This window comes from Kwoniella newhampshirensis, chromosome 1 (assembly GCF_039105145.1).
Source record: "Kwoniella newhampshirensis strain CBS 13917 chromosome 1, whole genome shotgun sequence".
Lineage (NCBI taxonomy): Eukaryota > Fungi > Basidiomycota > Tremellomycetes > Tremellales > Cryptococcaceae > Kwoniella > Kwoniella newhampshirensis.
In genome coordinates, this window is record NC_089955.1 from 1,491,211 (window position 1) to 1,514,415 (window position 23,205).

Sequence of the window (23,205 nt, forward strand, 5' to 3'; positions counted from 1 at the left end):
GGCTCAATTCGTTTCAAAACCGTAGAAGAATGAGAGTGAGACGTTGTAACCTGTATCACATGCTAAATTGAATTTCCAATAAAATGTGAAGATGCATATACCCCAATGATGAATAGACTGAACCAATCGATCCATCTACCACTTCATTATCTACTTGCTGTCTGTGTACCCATCTAGTGTTGAGGAGGAGGGGGAGCTTCGCCCTTGGCAGCTGCGACCCAGTATGAACCACCGGGGAAGGCGTAATCTGCCATTGACTGATCGAACATCTCGATGGAGTAACCGCCCTTGGGATCGAGAGGAACGTTGTATCGACCTTCGTCGTTGATGGAAACAGGGTAGAGGAAGTGTTCGTGGAGATGGCTAAGGGATGGGTCAGATTGGATCAGCATACACTTCGCTATACCGGATTTACTTCTGTAGGGAGGGAGGGAGGGATGAATGATGTTACTCACTCAACGAATTCGAGGACATTTCGCTCGTAACTACCTGAGACGGCGATGAAGTCGATAAGGGAAAGGTGGATCTGTGCAAGCGGATGATCAGCCTATTTCCTCTTCCTTCTGGCTGCGCAAGATCTTCTAACACTCACGACATATTCACAGAGACCAACACCACCAGCATGAGGACAGACGGGGATACCGTACTTGGCGGACATGAGCAGGACGGACAAGACCTCGTTGACACCACCCAGTCGACACGAGTCGATTTGACAAACGTCAATAGCGTCGAGTTTCAGCAGTTGCTTGAAGACCATCTAGAGAGGATATATCAAGTCAGGTCTTGCGTCGTGCACTGAACACTTCGAGCATCCCTCTACTCACTCTGTTGTGGGCGTGTTCTCCGGTAGCAACACCGATGTTGATGGATTTCAAAGCCTTTCGGATCTCGGCGTGACCAACGGCATCATCAGGAGCGGTCGGCTCTTCGATGAACCAGGGCTTGAGAGGCTCAAGCTTGTGCATGTAGTCGATAGCCTGTGAAACGTCCCAGACCTCTGCACACGACATCAGCAACTGGGTGAGAATTCGTTACGGAGGTTGAAATTGCTCACGGTTCGCGTCAACCATCAGGACACAACCTGTAGGACCGGCGTTCTTGTCCTTGATAGAGGCGGGGTCGATGGGTTTTCGGTCCTTGGGCATGTTTGCGGGGTCATCAATGATAGATCGAATCAGTCGTCCTCTTCGGAGATCGTCCTCGGGGTCAGCTCCGACCTTGAGCTGTTGAGAAGTGTCAGCACTGTCTTCGGGTTCTACAACAACCACCAGCAGGAGATGCGCTACAACTCACCTTGAAGTGGTTGAACCCTTGATTCAAAGCATCTTTCGTCAATCGCTTGACCTTCTCATCTGAATAACCCAACCATCCAACTGAGGTGGTGTAGGCAGGGTAACCTCGCTTGATGACTTCCTCTTCTCTTGTCTTCTTGCCTGACTCCTTGGCCTTGAGAAGCGCGAGAGCCTCCTCCTTGGTGATGGCATCGGTGATGTATCGGAATGCAGTAGCCTTGACGAACCTGACGGGTCACACAAGCTTCGTCAGCCATCGCCGAGAAGGAGGTGGGTGTCGCGAAGATTTGTAGACTCACTCTTCGGGAGTGAAATCAACGATCAACTTCCACAGAGGCTTTCCGGCAGATTTTGCGTACATGTCCCAGAGGGCATTGGAGATAGCAGCGGTAGCAATGTGGATAACACCCTTCTCGGGTCCCAACCATCGATGTTGGGGGTCCGACACAACTACAACGGCGACGTGGCACTCGTCAGTTATCGTCTCCGCACCGCTCCGACACTCAAGACCATGTGCACCATGCGGGATAGACCGGGAACTCACGGAAATCCCAGAAAGCACCCATGTCGCCGAAAATGGTGTCGACTTCCATACCGATGATACGGTTGGCGATTTGCTCAATGGCAAAGCAGACGATTTCGTTACCTCGACCGATGGCTAGTTCCCGACAAACATCGTCAGTCACTACCGACCGACGAAAATGGCCGGTATCCACTCACTGAAAGTCATCCCTTGGCCTTTCAGGTCACCGTCGGTCTTGACGACAATGTAAGCGGCAGAGTAATCACACTCCTTGTTCCTATACGCAAACGAGATGCTCAGCTCCAATGGGCTTTCACCATCTCCAGCTTCGCTGCCCGATTGACTCACATAGCATCTGTTCCGTCTCCGGTGACGTTCTGAGCGCAGAGAACACGAGCGAGTCAGTACGGCTACCAAGGAACCGGAACCGCCTCGGGAGGTCAAGGTAGCTCACGGTGGGGAAACGGATGTCTGCGAAAAGTCAGATACGGTGTGAGCGATCCACCTGATGATATTGTCCGCCTGGTGAGAGCAGGGAGAACAGCCCGGATGGCGGGGAGGGCAGCAAAAGACTCACCATGGACGGAGAAGCTGGCAATCTTGAGACCTGACATGATGATAGAGTGAGTGATGGAGCTGTAGGTGGTTGATATAGGATACGAGGACAGTCGAGAGATAGGAGGTGAGTTGTGAAGAAGCAACGATAGATATATCAAGAGGTGTGTATATATACGGTATCCACCTGGAAATTCGTTGGTCACCATCCAAAATGACAACCCCCCCGGGTACATGACGGGGATCAAAACACCCCCCCGGGAGCTGCCAATACCAATCAAAACGGCCCGAGGACGGCCCGGACACGTAAACCACGTGAACGGCCCGGCTCATCAGCCCGAATGTACCGGGATCTCTCACTGTTTATGTGGATGTATTGAATAAAGTGCCACATCAGTCTGCTTTGGTGTGCCTTTTGGTGAAGCCCAAGTTGAAAACCCTGAATCGTCGATCGATTCGCTTTTGTTCGTCGTTTCAACAGCTTTCTCATTATTGTTCTCTTTCAACGAGGCGGCAATCATATCCCACAAATGAACTCCTCATTCGTTCATGCCACAGCTACAGCTACTGCGAGCAAGCACAAGAGGCCAAGGCTGGCGATGCTGAGGGATATGAGACAATGGGGGGCGATGGCATGCAGCGGTTTCCCTATCGCTTGCACGTCTCATGAAGCATGTGGCCATATCTCCTATCGTTTGTGCTGATCATGTATCACAAAAGCTGATCATGTAGATATTATCGTCTTCGAAAGGAGTCAGAAGAGTTTCAGATCTTCATCTCATTCCATCTCAAAGCTTACAGACCTTCATCTATACATTCGCACAGACCACAGATACCTTTTACGGCGACGTTGATTCAACTTCTAACCGACATACAGGAACCTCATCTGCACACACAGTAGTTTGTCACTCACACACGTTTCCCATTTCCTTCCTCTCGAGTATCACCATGTCAAGGCCAAACAATCCATTTGACACACCCCCGTCTCCTGCTTCTCAAGTGTCTATATTATCGCCTCGTTCTGTCCGGTCTCTTACTCCAGCAAGCTCGCGAATCCCTTCTTCCGAGCCTCACCTTCCGTCTAGTTCGACCTCCGACTCGAAGGCCCCGACACGCAATCTGACCGCTTCGCAATATCCCGATTGGCTGCCTTCAACTCCTCCACGTCGAACAGTAGCATACCACACTATGTCAGCTCATTCGTCCAGTAGTGCCTCTACACTCCACCGTGCAATCGACACAACACTCCCAAAGTTACCTTCCGGAGCAGTCTACTACTCTTCGCCACCCTCGGCAATCACTAGCCATTGCGATACCCTCTCACAATCCGACGAAGTGGAACTTGACCCAATCACTCCTCGTCTTCGGGGTTTTCCCAGTATAGACGACGACTCGCCATTTCACGATCGACATTCCGTTGTGCGCCATCCACACATGGATCCCTCATATGAGGATGAGGATCCATTCGAGTATTCCGAGACAGGCTTCGCGGGAGGCAAACAGAAGACGATGTCGGGGTACAAGTTCTCGAGTTTGTCGCCTCGAGGCTGGGATGATCATGGGGAAGCATTGACTTTTGGTCCTATGCTGAATGAGGTTCGACCGGTTTCTGAAGCTAGGAGATCTTTGTATCCCATCGAATCATGGCCAATCTCCATCCCTGCCTCGACATTTGAGAATCATCCAGATTTACTCGACCAATCCCCAAACACCCCGATAATACCTCGCATCCGTCGACCTGCTCAACCTGAACCTATCCAGCCCAACTTCCGAGGTTTGTTCGCCCTCACCACCGGAAAAGATTACATCTCAATTCTCTGCCCGGCCGCGATCTTCGCTATAGCTTGTGCCCTTATCCAGCCGTATATGTCCCTCGTGATCGGAAACGCATTCGCGATTTTCGCTTCGTACCCGCTTTCTGGTATAGCCACTGACGCGCAACGGACAGCTCTGAAGGACGGGATATCCAAGACTTCGGTGAAACTGACCGTCGCAGGAATCGCGGCTTTGATCCTGAATTATTTGAAAGGCGCGATGTGGCAGAGATATGGCGAGACAGTTGCTCACAGGTTGAGACAAGCGGTCTATCTGGGCGTGCAGGGCAAAAGCATGGAGTGGTTTGATCTAGGGATGGGCATGAAAGAAGTGGGGGATGTAGGGAGTGAGAAAGGTGAAGCCGTCGGTGCTGGTGGAATGATGTCCAAGTTCATCAGGTGAGCAGAGAAGGTGCCCCTGTTTCCCTTCTCTGACACTGTTGGCCTCCTTCAGAGAGACCGACGACGTTCGAATGGCTACCTCCATGGCCTCTGCCAGCGTTGTCCAGAATATTTTCACCTTTTTACTCTGCTTCATACTGGCTATGTGGAAAGCACCATTGCTAGCCCTCGTCACCCTCTCCACAATTCCACTTGTCGTCTTGACCCAGATTGTCACCCAGATTCTCGCTGCCCCGTTGCATTCTGACGAAAGGCAAGCGTTGGCCGAAGCGTCCACAAATATTGAGCGGGCCGCTTCTGCCATCGCCACTGTGAAGGTTCACAACGCCGAAAAGGTCGAGGAGCAACGATTCCTTCGCATGACGGAAAAGAGCAAGGCAAGCTTGATCAAACAGGGTCTTGTGTGGGGCGCTGCACAAGGCCTGACTGACTTTTTCCTCCTCGGTACCTTCGTCCTTGGATTCTGGTACGGAGCGAGACTGGTCAGAGAGGGCAAGACGACGCCAGGGGACGTAATGACGTGTTTCTGGGCATGTTTGTTTTCAGCGACCTATCTTCAGCAGGCCGTACCGCATCTTACTATAGTCACAAAGGGGAAGAACTCGATGGCGTCGCTTTTGACCGTCATTCAAGCCGAACATGCCAGACCGGCTTCCGGCAACCCTTTTCATTCAACTACTTCCCCGGCTCTTTCTAATACCACCACACTGTCCATTGTGACGAAGAAAGGCGATCGTAACTCCCGTCCAGTCAATCTGAAAGGTATCCGACCTTCCCGGTGTCACGGTGAATTCACTCTCCAAAATGTATCATTCTCCTATCCTTCCAGACCTGACAACCCCGTTCTGCGAGACGTCTCCATCTTTCTTCCGCCCGGCGAAACGACATTCATAGTTGGCGGTTCCGGCTCAGGTAAATCTACGATTGCCCAGCTTTTACTCAGACTATACCTCCCCACTGCGGGAGATGTGACGATGGATAACCAGTCGTTTGCGTATCTCGACCCAAGCTACACCCGCGAGAACATTGCAGCAGTACAACAGGGGTGTATACTCTTCGATATGACCGTTCACGATAACGTCGCGATGGGTCTAGCAGGGTCGGGACCCGACCTCAAAACAGGACAGAAGAGGAGCCCAAAAGACGTGACGAGAGAAGAGGTAATCGAGGCATGTAAGATGGCCATAATCCATGATTTCATTGAGAGTCTGCCTCAGGGGTATGACACAATGTTGGGCACAGGTGGATCTAGTCTCAGTGGAGGTCAGAGACAGCGAATGGCTATAGCCCGTGCGAGGATCAGGGATCCCATCGTTCTCATTCTGGGTGAGCTGGTCACTTTCCGCATCTCTCTAGGTGGACAACATGCTAATCAGGAGGTATTATCCGCACAGACGAGGCTACTTCCGCCCTTGATCCGACCTCGCGACTTCTTGTCTTTCAATCTCTGAAAGCATGGCGCAAGAACCGCACCACCATCGTCATCACGCACGACCTGTCACAGATCGTCTCGGATGACTTCGTCTACGTCATGAAAGATGGTCATATCGCCGAACAAGGCTTCCGACATGACCTGATGACCAAAAGCGAAGGTACCTTCGCCCCCATGGCTGCTGAACAGGCTGTCAATCCTTTCCCCATCAAAGATGTTGAAATGGAGGAGGGTGGTCTGGAATGGGAGAAAGGTCTGGAAGAGATCTTGGACATGGAGAAAGAATTCGAGGAAGTGTTGGACGATAGACCTGCGCCACTCAGACCGCACACTCCCAGCTTTGGCGGCTTAGGTCTCGGAGGAGTCAGACCAGGGAGCGCAGAATATCTCACCATGCTCGACAGCTACAGTCAGACACATCGGCAGTCGGTGGTGGAGAGCAAGGGATCGAAACCCTTGAGCATGGCTCAGCAGCGACTCTCTTGGACTCCGGAGGAACTGGGCAGTCGAGCACCCAGTCGAGCGAGTCTGGCACCAGGATCAAACAGACCGGCAAGTAGACTGTCGAGAATGTCGGGCGAGTGTTCCTCTACATTTGACATACCAGGAAGTACCGAAAGTCAGCGTTATGGCAGACCAAGTGTCGAGGTGCCCCTCCGACGACTAAGCATACACCAGCAAAGGAGTTTCGAAAACTACAAAATGAGCCAGGGGAGTGGTCTTCTGCATCCTGACCTGGCCGAGACACCCTCTTCAACTCGCTTGAGTATGACGATGCGACAACGACAACAACGCACGATGTCGGTGAACCTCGAGGACGATCTCAAGAATTCTTCAACGGATCTATCGATCGCCACCCTGCCCGGCAGACCTCACTCCGACTCACCAGCGGTCCGAACAAACCAGCCTCTACCTGGATTTTTTGCCCTCATGCGGCTGTATCTCCCCAATCTGCCTGCGAAACCGTTGCTTCTGATCGGTTGCTTCGGCTCGATCGCGCACGGAGTCGTTACTCCTATATGGTCGTTCTTCCTCGCCAAACTCATGAACGTCGTCGGTGCTGGAGGCGTTGACACTTCTGCACTTACGAGATACGCACTGATCGTCCTTGGTCTTTGTGCCGCACAGGGGTTGGCCGACTTCATCTCACTCTGGTCTTTAGTCGGAGTATCGGCCCGATGGGTCCATCGAGTCCGATTGCAAACACTTGGAAAGATGATCAAACAGGATAAATCATTCTTTGACGAAACACAAAATTCGCCAGACAGACTCGTTCAGATCTTGATCAAAGACTCGGACGATGCGAGAGCATTGTTGAGTCAAGTCATCGGGAAAGCAGTCACGCTGGTGGTGATGATTGGGTTTGGGATCATCTGGGCGATGATTGTAGAATGGAAATTGACGTTGATCGGTCTGGCGTTGGCACCGATTTACGGAGGGTTTATGGCGTTAAATTCTTGGGTTGTGGCGAGGTTAGAGGTGAGGAACAAAGCCAAGAGGGAACGAGTGGGCAGAGTGTTTTACGAGGTGAGTCAACGACCTTGCCTTAATGCAGACGGGCTTCGGTTCAGGCCCCAAGATCGTGACGCGGTGAGGAAAACAAGAGCCGAAGTGACCTGACCGGCTGGCTGATCCTGCTGATTGCTCACAATTTTCATGCTTCTCAGAGCATCGCCAATGTACGAGGCATACGAGCGATGACTCTCGATTCGGCATTCCTCGAACGATTTGACAACGAAGCGAGAGAAGCAGAAAAAGTCGGGAAGAGATCTGCGTGGATACTGGCAATTGGAAGCTCATTCAGCGCGGGTTTACCTCTGTTCGCTCAAGGTGAGTCAGGTGTCGTAAAGTCATGCTGTGTAATGGCAACCCATACTGACCTGTAACGATCCCGCAGCCGTCATGAACTTTGCTGGAGCCTCTTTCATGCTGCAAGGGATCATGAATTACGAGAGCATGATGCAAGTATTCAACCTCGTTCTATTCAGTTTGACCTTTGGAGCTTCCATGTTGAACTTCAGTGAGTGACGCTACGCTTGACCGTCGGTTTCAAGAAGGTCTGGCTGTGCTGACTGATCAATTCAGTTCCTATCTTGGCAAAGGCGCGGGCGGCGGCCCGCGATTTCAATCGACTCTACTTACTCTCTCAGGACACGACCGAGTCCAAGGGCGATCTTCGGTTCCCCATCACTGGTCGTGTGACCTTCTCCGACATTTCATTCTCATACCCTGCCCGTCCTGATGTCCCGATTCTCTCCTCGCTATCATTCACTCTCACACCGGGTGAATGTGTGGCGATTGTCGGACCATCCGGCTCTGGCAAATCCACCATCGCCTCTCTTCTTCAACGATTCTACGTCCCAGACGGTGGTACGATCCAACTAGACAACCACGACCTCTCGCGAACGGACGTAGGATGGCTTCGAGACCACATCGCTGTCGTCTCCCAATCTGCCAATCTGTTTGATACCACCATCGCCCAGAACATCGCCTACGGATCGTCCAGTTCCTCTCCTTCACTAGGTGAGATCCACCGAGCGGCGCAGATGGCCAATATCCACGATTTCATCGTTTCGTTACCGGATGGATACGAGACGAATCTCGGCGAAAACGCGAGTCTGGTCTCGGGGGGTCAGGCGCAGAGATTACAGATTGCGAGGGCGTTGGTGAGGAGGAGTAAGATACTGATACTGGATGAATGTACGAGTGCGTTGGATGTGGAGAACACGAGGGCGGTATTGGATACAATTGTAAAGATCAAAGAGGTGGGTTCAGAACCGCGAAGAACAGCTGGGCTTGGTCGTGTTCTCTCTCTGCCTCATCTGACTAAAATTTCCTGCTCCTCGGTGAAACCGAGCTTCATCCGCATCTCCATTTTGTTCCGCCTTGCCTTGCATTTAACGTTGACGTTAATGATCGATAACTATCCTGTCTGCACAACTGCAACAAAGCTGATTCGAGAGTCCTCGACGACAGTCTCGAACAACAATCTTCATCACCCATTCGGTCGAAGCGATGCGCCGTTGTGATCGAATAATCTGTCTTGGGGAAGGAAGAGTCGTAGAAGAGGGGACGTTCCAGTCTCTCACTGCGAAAGGAGGGGTGTTCGCTCAATTGATGCACTCGGGAGAGTGGGAGTGAGATCCCACTCCACGGTTGGTTTGATTTGTATTAAATCATAATTCGCATAGCATGAGGATTGTGATGATGCTCGGGATGAATATCGGTCTCATAAGGGTACCAGTATGTTCCAACATGTGTAACCGAATGGCAGTTCCTCATCAGACTGTCCAAGGTGGCTGGGTGAGCTTTAGTTTGGCGCGTACTGCAGATCTAAGACGTGATTTGCATCGAAATCGACATGAACAAATCTTGACATGGACATGAGACATGAGATAGAGTACACCACACTATGCAAGTGTCAGAGTCGCTCACCTCCCTAAAAACTATGTACAGTGTGGGTGTCCCACTAGAACATGAACACGAATGATGTGCTCGGAAGCAATGCGGATTGACAATATACAAAACATATCAGTGTCCCATGTGACTTCATTATCGTATCGTTATCAATCTGCTCATATCCGCCGAGCGATTCCTCCCCTACTTCAACCCTCCCTCGCATCGACACCGAACAACTTGATCAAGTCGTTCACGCTCAACCTTCCCAACCTACCACCACCGCCTTCACCCATCGCTCCATCACTTAGAGCCTGTTTGCTTTCTTGCAAAGCCATGATTCGCTGTTCGACAGTGTTTTCAATGACGAGTCGGTGGACCTTGACTTCCTTTGTCTGGCCGATACGATGAGCTCGGTCGACGGCTTGATTCTCCGTGGCAGCGTTCCAGGCAAGATCAAGGCAGATGACCTAACACAAATTTCCCTGGATCAGCTGCGTTCCGTCACAAAATGAAGTCACAAGGCTTACGTGGTTCGCTGCGCAGAGGTTCAAACCCACTCCCCCACACTTGAGGGACATCAGAATGACTCTTGGGCTGCCCTCCTCTTCTGCGGGGCGGTTGAACTTCTGGATGGTCTCCTCCCTCTCTTCTTGCTTCATCGACCCAACGTAGCTGACGTAGTTCACACCACGACGACCAAGATACAGACCGCAAAGGTCGATGTATTGGACGAACTGAGAGAAGACGATGATCTTTTGACTCGAATCCTCTTCGTTGATGGCGTCGATCAAAGCCCTGCACGAGCCTCCGTTCAGTCGTGGGTACATGACATTTTAGGCAAGCCACTCACCCAAGCTTTTCCATCTTCGTCGAAGGGAGGACGTCTTCCATAGCCATCTGCCCAGTGGTGTCTTCGGGCGCACCGCTCGCCTTCTCCTTGCCTTTCTTGCTCTTCTTCAAGGAGCCAGCTCCCCCGTCATCGATCTGACATGAGTCATTAGCTTCGTGGGCCAAATAAACTGATTCAGAAGACAATTCACGGCTCGTCTCTTCCCCTTCTTCTTGTCTGACACCTCAAAGTCGTCATCGTCCTGCGGTTCTCTCTTGGCCTCATCTGGTTCAGAAGCTTCCTCAGCTTGAGAAGATGAGCCGTCGTCATCATCTTCTTCCATCTGAGGCATGAAAGCTTCTGCTCGGAACACCCTGTTCCTATCGATCACTGCTCGACACAAAGGACAATTCCTCCTTCCAGCTTGAACGTCCTCATCCCTCATGTCCGCATTACCCGTGGGAGCGTTGAAGACATCCTCTAGACAAGTAGCGCAGAATGAATGACAGCATGGAGTTACCTGCTCATCCACGAACTGGTCGAAACATACAGAACACTGTCCTTCAGCTTGGGCATCATCGTCGTTCGGAGCCGCCCTTTCGAGTAGAGTCTGACGATCGGCGAGCATCTTCTTGACTTTTTCCACAAATTCTTGTCCGTAAAGAGTATGGGCCCTAGCTTGCTCAGATATGTTATCGCCTCTAGGTGCGTTGACGCCAGCTAGAAGGTCTTCGTCAGTGACAAGAACGTCTCGGGGGTCCAGTCCATCCTGAGGATTTCGACGAAGAAGCCATGGATGACCTGAAAGTACAGGTCAGCCGTGATTTGCCTAACCTATTAACCGCCCCTTCCCTAACCAAAGTAGACTCACAGGTAAGTTGTCGAAGTCGCATAAGCATGACAAGCATGATCGAGTAGTGTTTCATGACGGTTCCTATTGATAGCATCATCAGTCTCCATCGTCAATGCAAGTGCATATTCAATTCACCTTTTTTCAAGAATGAGTTGAATTTCACTTGGAACTTGTTCTCGATAGCGGTGTAAATCTGTCGCTCTTCGTCGGTGAAGCCGAGTGTGACAACCTCAGTCGTCTTTGGTGGCAATTCCAACAGCTTCTTTCCATTGAGGGTTGACTCCTTGTTCCTCCGGATGCAACAGGTTCGAAGAATCGCCTAATCGGTGCGTGAGCTAGGTTGACCTCTTTTTGACCTTTGACCTTTCTCTGCCTTGGACACACTCACCTGGACTCGTTTGGTCGCAAGCTTGGGCTACAGTAGATGCTGTCAGCGGAGCACGGGTGAACAGCGACCAGGCCAGCCACTCACGCTTCTCCTCTGGACCTTGGATATGCTGTCCCGGAAGTGTTCCCATTCTTTCGACGGAGATATTTGCAAGAAGTGAAGATGAGGATATATGTCATCCAAGCTGTTCATGATGAGAGTACCAGTCAAGCTCCAACGGAGATGTGAATTGAGAGCGAAGCAAGCTTTCGTCGCTCGGGTATTCTTATTGCGGATCTATGCATAGCGGATGAGCGATAACTCTTGTGAAAAAGCAATTTTGGACTGACCTGGTGGGCTTCATCAAGGATGACACGATACCACTTGACTTTCATCAGGGGACCTTGTTTTCTGGTCACGGTATATTGTTCGTCTTCTTCACTCGCGTCAGGATCGTCGATCCTGACCTTTTTCTTGTGCTTATGCTACCCCAGCCTGGCGTGAGCTCAAGGTATCCTATCAAAAGAGAGAGCAACTCACCTCGGATCCGAATTCTGAGGTCAACGTGCCATATGTGGTCATAACAACATCGTACTGCTTCATGTTGTTCGCGCTCTTCACTCGCTTTTGTCCATGGTAGATAAGCACTCTCATGAGTCCGGGTGTAGTCTTGCTTTCGATCTCGTTCTTCCACCTACATGAGAGGCTCGATCAGCCAAGAGGCTCTGCGGGCTAGTTACCACATATGGTTGACTCACTGTGAGAGGAGAGCGAGTGGAGCGACGATCAAGGTGGTTTTCACTCTCCGATCTTGACTCGGGTTGGCTGCCATCAAGGCGATCGATTGGACAGTTTTTCCAAGACCCATACTATCGCCATTGATACCTCCCCGATACTTTTGGTTCTTCTCCTTTTCCATCATGAAACTGACGCCCAGCACCTGTTCGGAACCGATTTCAACGTGCTGTCACAGATCAGATCAGGGCAAGGATACTCACTTGATGTGGCATAAGCTGGATGACCAGACCTGGAAGGTGGTCGGTGAGCGCATTGAGACCCAACGCTTGAAGAGATTCGTCCACTGTAGTGTCTTCCAGGAAATCCTTGAGGTTCTCGTCGAAGAATTGGGCAAGACTGGCCAGATGGAGGACATCAGCTTGCCCAGGTCTGGTAGATTTGATGAGGAAGGAAACTCACCCCTCGTTGGTCATGGGTCGGTGACCATAACCATAACTTGCCATGCCAAAAGGGTCATCTTCATCGTCACTCATGTCATTGCCAAATGCAGGATTTCCAGTAGGAGGATATTGGTACATGCCCATGGCTTGATTCATTTCGTCAATGCTTTGATGTGAGACCATCCCATTCGTTGCATATGCGCCGGGCATTGCGTAAGGGTCCAGATAGGGCTGCGTCTCCGGAATGACACCGGGGAAACCGTTCGGACGGTTGGTGCCGTGTTGTAGAGATCCGTTGTGCCGGATCTTCGACAACTTGGCCTTTTCATCCTGCAGGTGCTCGCGGATGTGGGGGAACAGGCGCGTGAGATGTTCCGGTGGATCGATATAATCGCCGGTGATTTGCCCCTTGGCTATCACGATGGCATTCAATCGCTGGACGACAAGATGGTCGATGTGTGTTCCGTATCTGGATTAGGTCAGCGCAAGTCTGTTTGTTGCAGGAAGCGACTCACTTTCCCCTTTGCAGCATCAAGAGACGGTACTCGTCTTCATACAGCTTGACCTTATCCATGTATTTCATGTTTGTGGCTGGTAATCCTCATCAGTATTCGCTCCACAATGTGCTTGACGGCGGTCACTCACGCTCGATGGGAGCAGCTGCGACAGCTGCAGCACTGGCGGCATTGATCGCTTGCAATCGACCAAATATCCCCGTGGTCTGATCCTGATTCTGAGAAGGCATCATCGAAGACGATGCAACATGCTTTGGGGCTGGTCGGGAGGTCGATTTGCTCTGGGCCTTGGAGCCGAACAGCTCGTCGAAAGACTTCTGTCTGGCAGTGAGACTATTGCTCGATCCGTCTTTCTCCATCGCCACACCATCCTTTTCTTGACCCTTGCCCTTTTCCTTCTCGCTCTTCACCCTAGGAACCTGGAAGATGGGTGCCAAGGGCAATCTGCTTGAACTCGAGCTTTGGGAAGTAGGATGACGGACGGCACCTTTGCCCTCGGGCAAGAAGTGACTCGATGGGAAGTCATCCTCATCGTCATCCGAGAGAGGGATGGGATTGTCCTTGTTGGTAAACTTCTTGTATTGAGCTGGGACCTCTGAGTCGGTGAGAGCGAGAACCTCAGAATCAGTGTCGGAAAGGTAGATGGCGTCATCCATGGCTGACCCTCGATGTGTGCTGAATGAAGAAGAAGGGTTGTTCGAAAGAGAGTGCCCAGGTTTGGGCTCGGTGTCAGGAGAGGACAGGCGCTGTCCCATACGTGATGATGACGCTGACTGGAAAAGTGGAGGCGAGGAAGGATGACGGACGTAAGAGGAGGAGGATTGAGACGAAGGGCCCGCTAGAGGCTGGCTTCGATACGAGGCGGAGGAGGGAGGATGAGGATCGAAAGAAGGGAAGTGGTATCGATCGGAAATTGAGAGTGTGTGAGGAGGAGGTCGAGGTAAAGCAGAAGAAGAGGATGTGGGATCCGAGTAAGACTGTTTTATAGGTTCAAGCGGGATCCCCTAACAAACATGATCGAATAGAGTCAGCTCTGTGTCCGTGTCGATTTGTGTAGATGACGCGTGGTGTACGTCTCATTCTGAAGACATTGTTGACTGGATCTCACGCCACTCTCCCCTCAAAGCAACTTGCGTCTGCTTATCTATCTATCTGTTCACTCACCAATCTCGTGCACCTCTCATTTCTCCCCTTGATATGAAGAACATGCTTGCAATGATCCTGACAATCAATATACACTCAACATCAGCTCGTGATCATCATCACATCGACAACATGGTCGCAGACTCACCTGATAATCAGAGAAGGACCCGAAGCCATCGAGTTTCCCACCTTCTGGTCGGAAAGGATCGGCTGACAGTAGGACTTCTTTCCAACAATAATCCTCCATACCTAGCAGCCAAACGAATCAGCATCACATCTCGCAGTCCACCTACCAAGATAAAAAGGCCACACTCACAGGTGACCACCCCGAAACCATTACCACCCAACGTACTCCCCTTCTTCTTTGGTTCAGCGAGCTCCAGGATGAAGTTTGTATCTCTCGGACATTCTTTCACATGTCTCGCGAATAAGTCGAGATAGAACTCAGGTGTAGGCTGGTGACGACGTTCCCAGTCAGCAATCATCAGGGGGACGAACAGAGTTGAACTGCCGAATTGTCTTTAATCGAGGACTGAACGGAATGGCCTTTGAAGATGATTGAAGTGGAGCATACTTTATCAGGTTCCTCATCAAGACCCAGCGTCTTCCTTGCTAGCTCTTCGACCACCTGAGCCGACATTGCTGAGCTTTCTCTGTCAAGATCTAAGAAGGGGAGAATGGTCGATCTGCGATCTATCCCCTTCCCAGCTTTTTGCGGACGTTCCGCTTCGTCAAGATAGTGTATTTAACGTGTCGGTAGGGCAAGCAGGGAGGATATCAAGAAAGTTTTCGATGTAGCTCTAGTTCAGATGTCTCGCTGTCTCAAGCTGATATCAGTGAGGCGAAGGCTCTTAGAGGGTAGCTAGGAGAAGCAAGGATAGCAAGGATGGAGATAAGGTCGAGTGATTGTTGCGATGGTCACAGACAGACGCGCCTGACGTTTTGCGAGTGTTCGGTCAAAGTGATATTTTCAGGGTGGAAACATTGACTACGCTATGAACTCGTTAGCATGGCAAAATTCTACATCCAGCTTTGTTTGTTTCGTTCTCCCACGGTTGGTTTTGTTCACTGGAAAAGGGTGAAAAGGGCACGTTTCAGCCTGCTTTGGACGACGATGAGAAGATCTGACGAGATCTGACAAGGTGTGGGGATGCGACCATGTATGTGACATGCAATGTATGGCAATGTATAGACTGATTGTTATGTATGCTGCACACCTCCTAGTCTTCCTCGCTGTCTTCTTCCTCCTCACTGCCACTTTCCTCAGCCTCGTCATCAAGAAACCCGTTCTCCGACCCTGACTCCAGTGGATCTTCATCTTCACTGTCCTCCTCATCGTCATCATCATCCTCCCCGTCACTGTCCTCTTCTTCGCTGAGCCCATTCGCCCGCATGTCAACGTCTTCGATCTCGCCTTCACCATCATCAACTTCGATGGCCACATCGTCATCTTCATCCTCGCTTTCTCCCTCGACGTAGTGTTCGCCCGCACCACCCTTCTGGCCACCAGTCCTGGCTGACTCGGTGGCCTGCTCGGCAGCGATGCGTCGCATAGTGATCTGAGCGAGGGCAAGATCCAGTCGACCAGACAATGATTGAAGGGGTTGATATAGCTGAAGTCGGGTCTGCAGAAGCTGAGACAAGGTGGCCAAATGCAATGGCAATGAGGGCATCTAAAGTTGTTGGTCGGTCAGTTTGCATGCCATTGATGCACTGACAGCTGACTTACAGTCATAAGAATCGCGCCTCTCTCCACCAATACACCCTTGACCCACTCGACGGTACCTCGACCTTGTTGTTCGTTCTGAACACTGCCTCGGCCTCCGCCTCGTTTGTTCGCACCCTTGCCTTGTCCCAAGCGTTCAACACAGGCTTTAAGCAGAGGTAAGGCAAGTTGAGCAGGCATCTTTCGGATCGTATTCCTGATCAGTACCGGGTTTCGGTGGGACAGACAGAGTGTCAGAAGCGCTGGATCAGACGTGTGCAAGGCTTGGACCAGGACTCGAGTGAGGGAAGCGGCGTTGACAGGACCATCCAGACTTGCACCGAGCGCAGTAGCCTTGGGCTTGCCGGGAGTAGCCTCGCCATTGACCTGAGGGACGGAACCATCGGGTAAAGCCAACATTCGCTCGCCGAGGGATAGGTCGGCCATGTCGACGTCTGTAGGAAGCTTCGATGCCGGTTCGTCCTCAGCACCCTCAATCGGCGCTTCGGTGACGTTACTAGGCGCTGTGAAGCGCTGTACGGGAAGAGTCTAGTGACCGACTGTCAGTATTGTTGTCTGGGCCAGTACGAGACCAAACTTACAGTGGCACTGGCGTTTGCCCCGACGAGATCCTGAGCATCGCATTTGACGATAGTAGAAGCCCTCAGACCACCTTCTGGGAGCTCGAAGACGGCTCGATGCCACTTCACTCTCCCACCACCGGCCATTCGTCCACAAAGCAAGGCGCCGGGTGCGCCTTCTCCGCCAGGCGCAAAATCAACGCGGCAGAGCCGGGCAGTACGTTCATCTTTGCCTTCAAGAAGCTTGACAGTGCTGGGTTTGGAGTCGGACTTGGGTTGTGCAAAGTTGAGTTCCGCTGGAAGCTTGAAGAGAGATACTTCACCTGACTCGTGCAGGACTGCAAGGTGATTGGTCTCAGCGGCCACAGAGTGAGCCGAGGATAGCGTAGGAGAAGCATATCGATATGATAGCTTCGCCGACGATTGAGGTGCAGAAAAGGTGTATTGAGAGATAGTTCGATCGTCCTCGGACACAACAAGGAAAGAACTTCCTTGGGAGGTGGTAGGAATGGGAATGATTGAGGTGACAGAGGTTGTCGATGCAGGAAGAGGAGATGAGGTGTATGCCACCTTTGATGACGATAATTCGAGGTGAACGGCCACTATAGAGGAAGCCGCGACCAGCACATGTAATGTCTGGGGAGTGGAAGTTGGAAGGACAGCGATGGCAGAAGGAGACGATATTGTAGAAGGCATAGAAAAGGTGTGCGAGAAAGAGCTTGCGTCGGGAGACAAGACTAACAATGAGGTAGAGGTAGCAAGGACAGTGGCGTATTGACTTGACCAAGCAGCGGAAACAGGAGAGGGAGTGTCGACAGTCCGTATGATTTCACCTTTTCTGGGGTTGAAAACGACCAGTTGATTTTTGGAGGTCGTGATCACGATCACTTCGTCCTCACCATTATCGGCGCCGCCAGACTTCCGTCTCTTCTTTTTTTTGCTCGTTGCATCGAAGGGAGCGGTCGCCCAAGACACAGTAGTAGCCTTGCTCGCACCCTGTATCTCCCATTCTGAGATGACACGATCACTAGCAACGTCCCAGACTTGCACCTTATCGGCCGAGCCAAGTACAGGTGAAGCGAGAGCAAAAAGGGTTCGAGAAGAGTTAAAGGCAGAGACTGAAGACGAAGGGGGAGGTGATTGAGCAACAGGTTGCTGGGAGTATTTAGGACGAGAAGGTCCAGCGACAGGTTGCTGTCGGGTAGGAGCCATGGTGACTGGCAAAGCTGACAGCACCGAGGGGCGTCAGCAATGCGCTCAAAGCAGATAGACAAGTTCGGTAAGCGGATTAAGGAAAAGGAGAGTCAGATTGGATGCCCGGAAAATGGGTCGGGCGTTTACACCAGTTTGTTTTTTTTTGGTAAGAAGACCGTCGTGTTGGATCATCACTTATACGAATGGGAATGGTGGTACGCGACAGAAATGGACAAACCAAGAAACTAGTCACACTCACGTTATTTACGATTGAAGATGTTTGAAAAGAGCTGAATGTTCTTGCGCATATGCTATATCTGTACCATTCCTGACGATCAGCTCCTATTAACATGATCGCTCATATTGAAATAGAGGGAATGATCAAGGGTTTTGTGATTCAGTAAAAATAAAACAGCCATGTTTTATCAGCAGGTTGCCTACGTCCCCAGCGTATTGCTACGCCGAGGTCAATAAGCATGCTCAGGCGGTAATTCCCATATGGGACATCATTGAAGAGGGTTGGGGAAGGATGATATGTATCCAGTGCGATATCACAGAGTAGGTAAAACGGCTCACCGTTTAGTAAGACCTTGGAAAAAGATGAAAATTTGGAAAGAGAAGAAAGGGGATAGCGCTCTAGCTCTCAACCCTTATGTACATATCTAACGATCGAACTTGAACGTCAGCAAGATGCACCTCCACATGAGAAGAGAGGTTGCTCGGGTGGAATGTATCAGATCTGTGCGTTTATGGGTCTTGGGCACTTGGCCTAACAGACTCTAGTTTGAATTGAACACGAAGTCATCCAAGAAGGAGAATGGGAGAAGGGAAAAGGGTACGATGAAAGCGGATGGGCGAGACTATTCAGAGCGTGACAGTGAAGATGACTCACGACGTGGTGTTTCGCACTCGGTACGAGGAGGCGTTCTTTTGTATGCTATTGAATATATGTAGGAGAGTAGAGGAAGGCGAAGAGGAAGAGAGATATGTATCAGAGCGAGAGAGAGAGAAGTTGAGCTTTCCTCCCGAAATTCTTCGGGCAGAATGTTCACTCTGTCATTATTTTCACAATGTGTTTATCCCCATTTTATCCCAGATTAAAAGTTGTCATCCCATCGTCCAGAGCAGCAACGAGATTTTGTAGAGGACGAATTGAAGAATTCAGAATCGTAGAGTATCATCATCAACGTTATCATTCATCTGTCAATCATTTTAGAGCAACAGATCGCAACAATATGTCAGCCGTTGCACACTCACCACGAGCCAATGGCTCTTCCCAACCTCAGAAGAAGCGAAAGCGACCTTCCAAAGCTGCTTCCGACGCTGCTCCCGCCGACGAAGATACCAGCATGACCGCCGAGGCTACATCTTCCAAGGTCACTCTCGATGCTCCTAGCCAGGCGCAATCCGATCCCGTCGATGCTACGCTTGGCAGTCGTTCCGCTCCTGAAACGCCGTATGAACGTGTCCCATTCTCGACGCTCAACCTCTCGGCACCTACTTCATCTGCTATACAGAGGATGGGTTTCGAGACTATGACAGAGGTCCAGGCTAGGACCATCCCTCCTCTTTTGGCAGGGAAGGACGTGTTGGGAGCTGCTAGGACCGGAAGTGGAAAAACTATGGCTTTCCTCGTTCCCAGTGTCGAGCTTCTGAGCACACTCAGGTTCAAGCCAGTGAATGGTGAGCTCGGTGACCTTGTCTAGAGCTCAGAGGACTATAGCTAAGATGAATGTTGGACAGGTACTGGCGTCATCATCATCTCCCCTACTCGAGAACTCGCACTTCAGATCTTCGGTGTCGCCAAGGAGATCATGCAAGGTCATTCACAGACCTTTGGTGTGCTTATGGGCGGTGCTAACCGTAAAGCGGAAGCGGACAAGTTGGCAAAGGGAGTCAACTTGATCGTTGCAACTCCCGGTCGATTGTTGGATCACCTGCAGGTGAGTTAGTTGATCGCGTCAAAGTCTGTTTGCCCGTCAAGCTGACGCAATTCATCTAAAGAACACCAAAGGTTTCGTATTCAAAAATCTGAAGGCCTTGGTCATCGACGAGGCGGACCGAATTCTTGAGATTGGTTTCGAGGAGGAGATGAAACAGATTATCAAAATCCTTCCTGCTGGTGAGCTAGAGAGCAGGTTATCTGCTTGGCACCTCGAGCCACACCATCCTCTTGAAAGCTGTAATTGCTGACATCATGGAAATTCCATCAGACAACCGTCAATCCATGCTCTTCTCCGCTACGCAAACCACCAAAGTCACCGACCTCGCCCGAATCTCACTGAGACCCGGTCCACTCTACATCAACGTCGATGAGCAGAAGGACGCTTCAACAGTTGACATGCTCGAACAAGGATATGTCGTTTGCGAATCAGATCAACGATTCATGTTGCTTTTCACTTTCTTGCGAAAGAACCTGAAGAAAAAAGTCATTGTGTTCTTCTCGAGTTGTAACTCGGTCAACTACCATGCGGAACTGTTGAACTACATTGATGTGCCAGTCTTGGATCTCCACGTGAGTGTGACTCCCTCTGTGTTCTAGCCATCACCTTGTCTCCCGCCCGGCATGTGGCATGATCAGTGTAACAATTCGTTCTTGGCTGATGCGCGATCACTCATGAAGGGGAAGCAAAAACAACAAAAACGAACCAACACATTTTTCGAATTCTGCAACGCACCTTCTGGGATCTTACTCTGCACAGACGTCGCAGCGAGGGGATTAGACATCCCCAAAGTCGACTGGATCATTCAATTCGACCCCCCAGATGATCCTCGTGATTATATCCATCGAGTCGGAAGAACTGCCCGAGCTGGAAAGACCGGGAAGAGTCTATTGTTCCTCTTGCCCAGCGAATTGGGATTCTTGAGATTCTTGAAGGTTGCCAAAGTACCTTTGAACGAATACCAGTTCCCTCAGAAGAAGATTGCAAATGTTCAGAACCAGGTGAGTCACTAAATACCGTCCTCTTAATACCCCTCAAAGTGATTTACGACGATCTCCCTTGACCACGGCGCTGACTGTTTTTCCTCGATCTTGCTTCAGCTCGAAAACCTCATTTCTAAGAACCATTACCTGAACCAATCCGCCCGAGACGGTTATCGATCATATCTCCAATCATACGCCTCATACTCGCTCAAAAAGATCTTCGACGTCAACAAGTTGGATCTCGCCAAAGTCGGGAAAGCCTTCGGGTTCCCCGTACCTCCCAAAGTGAACATTTCGGTGGGTAGCGTCAAGGGCGGTGGAAAGAAGAAGGGAGATGAGAGTGATAGTGATTCGGATGGAGAGGGGAAGAAGGCTTATTATAGGAAGAGAGGAAGGAAGTGATACAGTGTACATCATTCTTGGCTTGAAGGTATATAGGCTTTCGTGACGGTTCATTGAGCGTGGGACTGTAATCATGCATTGGAATTTGGTAACCATTCTCAGTTCTGTGACGACGATGTCCGGACCAACTTGTCCAGTGCTACCACTTGGATAACCTCGCGATACGCGATGTTCGAGATCGGACATTCTTTATGTATCCATGCATTATGCGGTTTGTACAACATTGCTGTTTGACTCCATCCGGCTCATATGCAACTCCACGTCGCCTAGTACGAGTATGATGATGATGATGATGACGACACCCTCTACGTCCCATCTCATCGCTCTCGCTTCAACCCTCCTCTGTCACCTGGTACAGCTTGATTCGGACAGGCATTCGCAAAATGACCATAAGAGTTACACCTCTGCGAAAAGCAAAACACCAAATGATCAGCTCAGATCCCTTTCCTTTGACAAAGTAGTGTGCGGCGTAAAGGCTGAACGGCAGACTTACGAAACATAGAACCGTACTAAGATCTTTGACCCAACCACCTCCTCCACTCTTCCTCTCTCCTCCTCCATCCCCGCCTCCCCCTCTGCCGCCCCCACCTCCACCTCCACCACCACCACCATCATCTCCTCCTCCTCCTCTTGTTCGCGCATTTCCAGACAAGAATCCGCCCGCTCTCCAACCTGATAGTGATCCACCTTCCACCCATGCTGGAGCAGGGACGATGACTGCGTTAGGGTCGTATTTGTACTCTCGCCATCGACCGTATCCAGCAGGAAGCTGAGGAGGAGGGCCGGTGAATTGCGTGGGGTCGGGAGGGGTCGGGTTGAGATATGATTCGGGAGGGGGACGATTGGGCGAGGGGCTGTGAGAGAGTGAGGTGTGTCAGTGTCTGACCTACCCGGAGCAAAGACATCAAGAGACGACTACGTGGAAGATAGGAGCGAGCGCGGAAATCTGTGAGTGGTAATGTACGGAGGAAGGCAGAAGGGGAGGGACACAGGGTGGTAATATTGAGGTCCACAACGCCAACTCACTGAGCCAATAAACATTCCTTTCCATCCGGACAGAATCCCGCCAGATAAGCCTCACACACTCTTCTCCTCACATGTCTTCTCGGACATTCCGGACCCAGAACACAGAACCCCCGATTATAGTCCGGACATTCTACTCTCCTGTCTCTCGGATGATAATAAAGACATTCACCTCCCAGCTCGCATTTCCCCTGTTTCACGAACCATATACAGATTGGCATGGTCCGCAGGTTGAAATCGTGTGTGTATTCACAGTTGTCGCCCATCTTGCACAGGTTTCGAAGATAATGTTTGCACACCGTGGTCTTCTTCTCGCGTTCTCGTGGATGGGAGGGGAGGGCAGGAGGCGGTTGAAAATTTAGTGGGGAGGGCGTGGTGTGACGATAGGGACATTGTGATGGAGGGAGAGGACAGCCGAGGGGCGTGAGTGATAATGGACATACTTGCGAGTCTGCGAGATCGTGACAGAGATTGCATGTCAGTATCAGGTCAAAGTGCGACTAATGAGGGAGAGTAGTCCGCTCTTCAGACGACGAAATGAGATTAGTGGAAATGGGTCATCAGGTAAACAACGATAGAGTCTGATAACCCTTTCGCTTATACTCCGCAGAGGAATGATCAAAGCGAAAGGGGAGGGAGCGGGGATCACACCAAGGACTGCCCTTCGATATCAGATCAAACGGGAACAAAGCACTTACCTGCATCAAGCTTGAACCCTCTCTCGCTCTTTAGATACCCTTCCAAATCCAAGTTGACCTGATGGAAATCGGGTCTTACGAAATCTGCAGCTCGGCCAAGTAACGGGTCGAGCGTCGAGCTCGCAGACGTAGCTGCCGCCATAACGTCTCCAGGCGATTTCCTGATTCTGCCGATGTTGATCGAGCTCGCAGGCACTGGGACACTATCGAGGGATGAGAAGCGATGTGGGGTCCAAATATGTAATGAATTGGAGACAGTGGAACAGAAAAAATCATTTGAACTGTTGCTCTTTAGATCTCGCGAAGAGGTCCGCGAATACCGCTAGAATTGCTTATTAATCAAATGCAAACAGATTTCTAATGCGGCAATTGTC

At 50.9% G+C, this 23,205-nt stretch overlaps 7 protein-coding genes across 7 annotated transcripts; 3 read left to right on the top strand and 4 right to left on the bottom strand.

Annotated features, from left to right (window-relative positions):
- Nucleotides 1–173: 173 nt before the first annotated feature.
- On the bottom strand, nt 174–2,429 carry IAR55_000545 (uncharacterized protein; the record flags this gene model as incomplete). Its single annotated transcript, XM_066943679.1, has 12 exons — nt 174–363; nt 456–526; nt 593–757; nt 825–997; nt 1,055–1,223; nt 1,294–1,519; nt 1,592–1,742; nt 1,837–1,950; nt 2,013–2,092; nt 2,164–2,192; nt 2,270–2,286; nt 2,393–2,429. 12 exons carry the CDS (start codon nt 2,427–2,429, stop codon nt 174–176), a joined length of 1,422 nt encoding a protein of 473 aa, XP_066806221.1.
- Nucleotides 2,430–3,318: 889 nt separating this feature from the next.
- Nucleotides 3,319–9,159, top strand: IAR55_000546 (uncharacterized protein; the record flags this gene model as incomplete). The annotated part of the gene is made up of 7 exons (XM_066943680.1): nt 3,319–4,583; nt 4,639–5,912; nt 5,981–7,545; nt 7,686–7,848; nt 7,916–8,038; nt 8,104–8,783; nt 8,995–9,159. The coding sequence occupies 7 exons, from the start codon at nt 3,319–3,321 to the stop codon at nt 9,157–9,159; spliced, it is 5,235 nt and encodes a 1,744-aa protein (XP_066806222.1).
- A 464-nt stretch (nt 9,160–9,623) lies between these two features.
- On the bottom strand, nt 9,624–14,942 carry IAR55_000547 (uncharacterized protein; the record flags this gene model as incomplete). The annotated part of the gene is made up of 19 exons (XM_066943681.1): nt 9,624–9,884; nt 9,945–10,212; nt 10,268–10,401; nt 10,458–11,047; nt 11,118–11,180; nt 11,235–11,418; nt 11,488–11,514; nt 11,572–11,763; nt 11,817–11,951; nt 12,007–12,160; nt 12,225–12,406; nt 12,465–12,600; nt 12,664–13,113; nt 13,160–13,235; nt 13,290–14,163; nt 14,324–14,380; nt 14,451–14,551; nt 14,619–14,757; nt 14,877–14,942. The coding sequence occupies 19 exons, from the start codon at nt 14,940–14,942 to the stop codon at nt 9,624–9,626; spliced, it is 4,089 nt and encodes a 1,362-aa protein (XP_066806223.1).
- A 580-nt stretch (nt 14,943–15,522) lies between these two features.
- Nucleotides 15,523–17,800, bottom strand: IAR55_000548 (uncharacterized protein; the record flags this gene model as incomplete). Its single annotated transcript, XM_066943682.1, has 3 exons — nt 15,523–15,975; nt 16,032–16,556; nt 16,610–17,800. The coding sequence occupies 3 exons, from the start codon at nt 17,798–17,800 to the stop codon at nt 15,523–15,525; spliced, it is 2,169 nt and encodes a 722-aa protein (XP_066806224.1).
- Nucleotides 17,801–18,472: 672 nt separating this feature from the next.
- IAR55_000549 (uncharacterized protein) lies at nt 18,473–18,736 on the top strand (the record flags this gene model as incomplete). Its single annotated transcript, XM_066943683.1, has 2 exons — nt 18,473–18,523; nt 18,566–18,736. 2 exons carry the CDS (start codon nt 18,473–18,475, stop codon nt 18,734–18,736), a joined length of 222 nt encoding a protein of 73 aa, XP_066806225.1.
- Nucleotides 18,737–19,017: 281 nt separating this feature from the next.
- IAR55_000550 (ATP-dependent RNA helicase HAS1) lies at nt 19,018–21,110 on the top strand (the record flags this gene model as incomplete). The annotated part of the gene is made up of 6 exons (XM_066943684.1): nt 19,018–19,465; nt 19,526–19,725; nt 19,787–19,904; nt 19,996–20,297; nt 20,406–20,726; nt 20,826–21,110. 6 exons carry the CDS (start codon nt 19,018–19,020, stop codon nt 21,108–21,110), a joined length of 1,674 nt encoding a protein of 557 aa, XP_066806226.1.
- A 317-nt stretch (nt 21,111–21,427) lies between these two features.
- Nucleotides 21,428–22,973, bottom strand: IAR55_000551 (mRNA 3'-end-processing protein YTH1; the record flags this gene model as incomplete). Its single annotated transcript, XM_066943685.1, has 4 exons — nt 21,428–21,514; nt 21,604–21,964; nt 22,137–22,584; nt 22,832–22,973. 4 exons carry the CDS (start codon nt 22,971–22,973, stop codon nt 21,428–21,430), a joined length of 1,038 nt encoding a protein of 345 aa, XP_066806227.1.
- Between the last annotated feature and the right edge of the window lie 232 nt (nt 22,974–23,205).